The 7,583-nt window shown below is 37.7% G+C and overlaps 1 protein-coding gene and 1 long non-coding RNA gene across 2 annotated transcripts; both read left to right on the top strand.

The window, feature by feature from the left end:
• The first annotated feature begins 717 nt into the window (after positions 1 to 717).
• LOC131166173 (uncharacterized) lies at positions 718 to 2,506 on the top strand. The gene is made up of 3 exons (XR_009139755.1): positions 718 to 898; positions 2,252 to 2,330; positions 2,405 to 2,506. It is a non-coding gene; the product is annotated as an uncharacterized LOC131166173 (long non-coding RNA).
• A 3,569-nt stretch (positions 2,507 to 6,075) lies between these two features.
• LOC131166591 (aspartic proteinase CDR1-like) lies at positions 6,076 to 7,362 on the top strand. The gene has a single exon (XM_058125177.1). It carries the CDS (start codon positions 6,076 to 6,078, stop codon positions 7,315 to 7,317), a length of 1,242 nt encoding a protein of 413 aa, XP_057981160.1. The 3' UTR covers positions 7,318 to 7,362.
• Positions 7,363 to 7,583: the final 221 nt, after the last annotated feature.

Raw genomic sequence — 7,583 nt, 5'->3', positions numbered from 1 at the left:
TCGATTTGATGAAGCCCGCAACGGTCACCTGCTCCGAAGTCTTCCTTCAACGGTAACCTGCTCGGCTCTGCAACAGGTACTCTGTTCGCACAAGAAAGGAGGAAGAACGAGCGAGGTTATTCTGAAGCAAATCTCGCTACTCCAAGTAGCGAGATTTGCCACGCGTCGAAAGCCGGGTGGATGGTAATTCAAAAGGCGGTTGGTAGAGCATTAATTATCCCAACAAAATCTCGCTACTTGGAGTAGCGAGATTTACCACGCGTCAAAAGGCGGTTGGCAGAGATTTACCACGCATCGAAAGGCGGCTGGCAGAGCATTATTATCCCAATTAAATCTCGCTACTTGGAGTAGCGAGATTTTGTTAAATATCGCTACTTGGAGTAGCGAGATTACGTCAGAGTCATTCTGGGAAATACTTCCCAGAATGAGGTATTATTTAATATATTTTTTTAAAAAAAAGTTAAAACGGGAAAAAACTCCGTGCTTTGGACATGGATTTAAATATTTTGTTGTCAAGGATGCCAATTTTTGTCATGTTCCGTCCATAGGTACTTGGGCGTGTGGCTCTACTTTTCTCTATTTATATTTAGACATATAAATATCAGTGTGTATGTAAGTGTCTGACTCTACATATGTATGTTTGTAAATATATTTTTGTGATATGTTTGTTCTTTTTTTTTTTTTTGGATATCGTCCGGGTGTCCCAGCTGGCATCTACCAGATTGCCCTGGAATGCATCACAGTTGAGAGTAATCCCCACGCCCCACGGAACCCAACCCAAGGCCCCGCAGGGAGGTAAATCGGGATTTGCTCAAGGTAGCAGGAATCTATCCCGAGCAGCCAACCTCGGTCACAGGCTCAGCCGGGTCGCCCTTACCACTTGAACCAGCGCCCGGGGGTAATATGTTTGTTCTTTTGTTTTGTCCTGCCCTGGTTGGTATTAGAACCCTTAATATTGGTTGGTATTAGAAACCTGAATAATTACTAACTTTATCGACAATAATTGTTTAGTTACAACAGAGTATTCATAGTGATTGACGACCTACTTTTTTATTTTTAATTATTATTGTTTATTAAATTTGCTTAGACTATAATTATTTTTAAAATTAGCTGGTAAAACTAATGTTGTGAAAATTGTGTTAGACTTTCATTGATCTATTTTCATTGTTCTTTTCATATTATGTCCTATTATCTGCTTTTTGGGAGGAGAACTTGAATGATTGTTGGTGTTCTGTTAACTTGTTCCATTCCTCTATTCTGTATATTAGATAGGACTATTAGGATTTAATGAAAGGTAAAAAAGGGGGAAATATGCATGCTTGCATTTGTATTTGGTATTCGATGGTACAGAGAGGGATATATTATTAGTCTGTTGTTATTACTTTCTACTCTAGATTTATTAGGTGTCAAAAGACAAAAATGACACGTATTATTTTCCGCTTCTTTATGCAAAATTATATTTTAAAATTTCAATGTACTTTTTTCTAAGAAATATATGAAGCCTCTATTTATTAGTCACATCTGATATCGCTGTCCTGAATGTGCTAATTCTGTTTTTTTCTGTGATTAGTGCCTGTGTCCAAAATTTATTGAGTAGGCTTTTGATCTATATTTCTCTTTTCTCTTCATGTTGAGTCAGTTTGTTTTCACTTGCTTTGCTTGGATGACTTTTATAAATTCTAACCTTCTTTACACAGTTTGACAACTTAAATTTTGAGCATGAAAAGGTTAGGTCTCTAGGAATACCCATCAATGCATCATCTACGCCTTTAGATTACAATTGGACTAATTCTGTAATCATGTCTCTGGATATTAAATTTTGATATCAAAGTATAGAATATCTATACTATTATATTAAAAGAGATTGTTGTACTCCCACAAGTCTTCAAACACTGATTCTGATTTTTCTAGATTTTTGAATATTTTAATTTCCTTCTAATTATTTGATTAGCTAATCTAAAATACTTTGAAATATTATTTGATTCTGAAAATATCACATTACTGCTGCCACTTAATCAAATGCAGTTTACACACACGCTGACTGCCTGACTCACAATGTCACTATTTCGTTCTCCCTCCTGCTCCCTCATTTCCTTGATTTCAGATTGTTTCCTCTCTCTCTCTCTCTCTCTCTCTCTCTCTCTCTCTCTCTCTCTCTCTCTCTCACGGTGTTTATTTGTGATTCTTTCACTTCTCACTCAGAAAAATTCAAGTTATCCTTTAATGCTGACATTTGATGGAGTTGATGTAGGAGAGAGATAGCACAGGAGGTTTGTAGGATTGTCATTCTGTGAATCACATTCCTTCTCCCCTTATGCTGACATTTGATGGTAAGGGTTACATTTTTAATTTTTTGCGTTCTGTGTATTTTTTCCCTAAAATTTGTTTGTGTTTTTTTTTACAGGCTGCTCTTTTGGAATGTTGCTCTTCTTATAATGTAACCTAAAATGAGAGGGTTTTTGTTTTTTTGCTTTTGTATTTGTTTTTTGGCTTTTGATTTTGTTTTTTGTTTTTTGTTTTTTTTATCTCCTGTATGGCCGTTTTTCATGCTTGCTAATGGGAAATATAGTTCTGTATTTTTATTTTTTAAATTGCTGGAAATACGCAGTGGGTATCAATCAAGGCCATCACTGTTAGAAAATTTGAACAAAAAAATAATTCACCAATTATTTGGAAATCCTGAGAGGGTTTTCTCATTGTTTCGACATTGTTTAAGACATTCTCTATGTGGCACATATCATATGTTGTGTAAATGACTAAGTGAAGAAACACCAATCAAAAACACTATCATTTATGCCATTGTTTTAGTTCCTTTACTTCTCCATTCCTTTTTCAATTTCTCTTTATTACAATTATTTTTCTGTTGGTTTTGATTGAATGCTCTAGATCTGCAGCCAACCCTTGTGAGTAAGGAGGTTAGATTCTTCCATTGAAATATTTATTTAAATCATGTTTTCTTACTATCATATATGAACTATTATTTTCTGTTGGTTGCAATCGAATGCTCTGCAGCCAGCCTCTGTAAGGAGATTAGTTTCTTCGGTTGAGATGCCTATTTTAATCATTTTTGTTTTGACAAAAGACCGCTGTTTGCATCTCTATCATTAATTTTTGACTTGGAATCTAGCTCTAATGTCTCAAAGTTTGTTTAAATGCCTAACTTATAAATCTAAAACACTGATATGATTCATAACTTAGTGCAACTGTTTTGCTACAAATAGGGAGAATTACAAGCTGCCGATGTAAACTAAAATGAGGACAATTTTTTTTTTCTTTTTTTCTTTTAAGTAAAATGCACAAGATGAGTTGCTATGCTGATTTATATTGCAGATTTAAAGGGCAATAGATATATTTACCACACAAAATTATCCTACAGATGAGGAGAGTTACCAGGTGCCCTTTTGGAATATTGCTCTTCTTCGAATGTAAACTAAAATGAGTGTTTTTTTTCCTTCTCTGTTTTCTGAATGGCTGTTCGTCATGCTTGCTAATGGGAAATATAGTTTTGAATTTTGCTTTAGTTACATACTGCCAAAATGGCTCCTCGATTTAATTTTACATGGTTTAACTATATGTTTTCTTTTTCCAAACAAATCGATGAACAATGTGTTGATGGAGAAGATGAACCATGAGTCCTTGTGATATACACCTCCCCCTGTCAAAGGTGGATGGTATTATTTTGCTTTTCATTTTCATTTATGTTCTGCAGTTTGTCAACCTTATCTAAGCTAAAATCTTTGGATATAATACTTTTTGAGTTTCATTATATTCTTGCGTTTATATTGTAAATAGCCGCTAGACAGAAATTTAATGGTGCAAGTTCACTTGGTAAAATATTGATAGCATGAAAAATGCATATTATGAACTCTAGTATCTTTATTTTTAGCAGATTGAAACCTTGGGTCTAACAAAACCTTGGTATTCAAAAATATTAAGAAGTTTGAATAAGTAAAATTTTAACGTAATTAGCCATTTCTGTTCGTGTTATAAGGTCGGATCAAATTTAATTAAACAAGTTGAGAATGAAATGATAAATCTCAATACAGTAGTAGGTTACAGATGCATACATGCTAGAGCAAACAACGCATTTTTATATGCAATCAGTTCAGTTGCCAGCCTTAAGTTGTACAATTTGGTATGGTTTGTCCACCAATTCTATAGCATTTTTTACCACTTAATCAGAAAGTTTAAACTATATGTGCGATGCACCATGGGCGATTGATTGTCTTCAGGGTCAGGCTATACAATTAGGGATGTATGTACATGTATTTTGTCATTCCATTCCCGCTATGACTTTTCTTTCTCGCCGAAATTTTGAACTTAGGCCCTATGTGCTATGACATTCTTCTAGGAAAAGAGTATGGGTCGTTCCCTATAGTGATATTCACCGCATGGTTAAACTGTTAGGTTGTCCCTAGGAGATTAGTATATTTTTCTTTAAATAATAATAGTAGCACCAATAGCAGCAATAACAATGTGTAGTATCCTCATCTGTCTGCTGAGGCTGAAATTGAATTGATCTTGCTCAAGAAGGAAAAAAAAAAAATCCAGAATTTGTCGGGTTGACACCAATAACTATAAAGCATTTAATTATGGTTTAAATTCTTGGGTCTTGACGTTGCAGCCACTCACTGGATGCCACGCATGTCACCCGCATGAGCATATTTTGTAACATGGTATCTCGAACAAAACAAATTAAATGCTTGGTCACGAAGAACTACCATTAGATTCAACGAACTTAGCAATGTGATGAATAAATGGGAAGCTTATGTGGCAGACATGGTAAATTTGGCTGAAGCATATGTGAGATCCTTTCAAATTAAAACAGGAAAACAGCAATTGGATTATATTGTGTGATTATATCATAATTTAAATGGCCAAGCAATGGAACCCCTCATTGGTAAATGGTTTTCAGTAGACATTTCAACTTAATTAATGGATGATGATAAATGGAAGGTCATAAAAATGGAAGGATTTTGATTAAGTCATTTGAAAATGTGACATGCTTAGGAAGTTTAACTTAATAGTTAGCTTTTCATGAGTTGGGAAATATGCTAATTTTAATATGCTCGCACGTGCATTCCTATCGGAATTCAACTTCATTTGAAAAAAAATATTCCTATCATTCGTGAAATGTAATAAAGTATTATAATAATTTTGATCATTAATAATAGTAATTATTATCACTAGTCGCCATTTTCAGTGGCATCCTAAAAATAAAAAAAAAATTGTTAACTGTTTTTAAATTAAATATCATCACTGCTGTTTTTGCTATTTATTTAATAATTTATTTATTGTGGTTATTATTAAAATGTACTATTATAAATATGTACATGTGGGCATTTTTGTTTATATTGCGCCAAACACTATTACTATAGGAATTGTAATGAGCAAATTGAAATAAAAATATTTTTAAGAGGTGATATTAAAATATAAAACACTTGAAGAAGGTGATTTTGAAAGGGCATGATGCATTTATGATATGAGAATTACCCATAAAAGATTGGAACTAAGGTTAGGTTCAGTAGCGGCTCTTCACAATATGGGGCCCTAGGCGAATAATTTAATTAGGAGTCCTTAATATTTTATTTAATTTTTATTTTTATTTAAAATTAATTTTTCTAAGTATATCAAATAATTTTAACTGCACTGTATCTGCACTCCACCCACCAAACACATGAATTCCATAAATAATGTTAATATTATTATATTAAAAAAATATTTAGGGGCTCCAAAATTTTTAGGACCCTAGGCAAGTACCTCAGTGGCCTAATGGAAGAGTCGGCCCTTGTTAGGTTAGAGTGGATTTCTAAAACCACGTAAAAATCAAGACGCACGAGAAAAAAACAAGAAGAAGACATCTCCATGTTACCCCTATAACAAGAAATCAATTAAGCCCCAAATTCCATTCTCTACAACCCTAGATCAACAGTAGGATTAATTTGCTCCTACAATCATGCACAACTTTTAATCAATCCTTTTTGCTTCCTCCAAATTAACACCTTCGTATAAATTTATACACAAACCTTAAGCCCCCCTCCCCCTGACCCAACAAATTAATTAAAAGACTTAGCCATGCCTACCCATTTAACCCCCGACTCTCTTCTCTCAATTGCACTAGCTGCCTTCCTCTCTCTCTCCTTCCCCACCACTGCTGATGCAGGACTCACCCTCCCCCTCGCCCAACGCTTAACAACTTCGCCCTCTTCTTCTCCCTCAACCCTGTCCGCCCAAGTATCCAGCCTCAGAGGCGAGTATCTCATTAACTTGCTCCTCGGCACCAAACAGGCCGAGATCCTCGCCGTCGCCGACACCACCGGCGACCTCATCTGGACCCAGTGCCTACCGTGCGACGAATGCGACCAGCAGAAGAACCCTCTCTATGACCCCTCCAATTCCTCCTCTTACAATCTCATCCCCTGCGGCCCCGCCTGCGATGCCGCCGCCGCCTTGGGCGCCACCTGCGGCAACAATACCTGCCGCTATTCCACCTTCTACCTCGACTACTTGGGTAATTCCTCCACCTCCGGTGTCCTCGCTAAGGACACCCTTACCTTAGGCTCCACCGCTTTCACGAACATCACCATCGGCTGCGGCCGCGATAACTTCCTCATCTTCGACGACAACGCCCAAGGCATGGTGGGCCTCGGACGCGGACCCACCTCCCTGGTTTCGCAAATCCGAGAAGAGATCGACGGCAAGTTCGCGCTCTGCTTTTGCCGTTGGATAGCGACCCTGAACGAAACCCAAGGCATCAACAACACTCTCGCGAACTCCAGCAAAATCATGTTCGGCGCCAGGGCGGAGGTTTCCGGCGAAGGAACGGTTACGAGCGCGGTGGTTCCCGGGAGCTCGAACTCGTCGTACAACCTGAAAGTGGAGAAGATCGTCGTGGGGAATGAAACGTTCACGTTGAACAACGTCGCGGTGCTGAGCACCGCGTCGCTCCTGACGCTTTTGCCGCAGGAGGTCCTGAGCGGGGTGCGGAACGTGGTGATGGGCGCGATGGGCAACCAGACCCGCACCGAAGACCCGCTTCAAATATTCGCGTTGTGCTACCAGCTGAGGTCGGACTCGGATCTGGATAAGGCTCCGAATATGACGATAAGTTTTACGGGTGGGGATTTGGAATTGAATTGGAAGAACATGTTCCTGAACGTGTTGGATGATGTTGCGTGCCTTGCGATGGAGCTTGCGGATGGGGCGGAGATAGTGTACGGGAACGTAGCAATGGCGGACTTCATGGTAGGGTATGACCTTGTCAAGGGCACAGTGTCCTTCAAGCGTGCTGCTTGTGCCGAATTGAGCTCCGGATGATTCGGGTTTGGGTAGGTTTGATTGTAGAAAAAGAGAAAATGGGATTTGGTGGTGCAAGCATTTTGTGTTTGCAAGTTGCAGCAACCCTTGTATTGTGCCTCTTTAAGCTATGGACCGAGTAACTATAATATGTGTGTCTTTAATAATAATAATAATAACAACAACAACCACAACAACAACAATAATAATAATAATAATAGTAATGCTAGCAGTCTGAAATAATAATAAGGGCTTCAATATAATGGAGCAAACATTCAGAAAAAGAA

This window comes from Malania oleifera, chromosome 10 (assembly GCF_029873635.1).
Source record: "Malania oleifera isolate guangnan ecotype guangnan chromosome 10, ASM2987363v1, whole genome shotgun sequence".
NCBI lineage: Eukaryota > Viridiplantae > Streptophyta > Magnoliopsida > Santalales > Ximeniaceae > Malania > Malania oleifera.
This window is presented reverse-complemented; position numbering and strand designations above follow the sequence as displayed.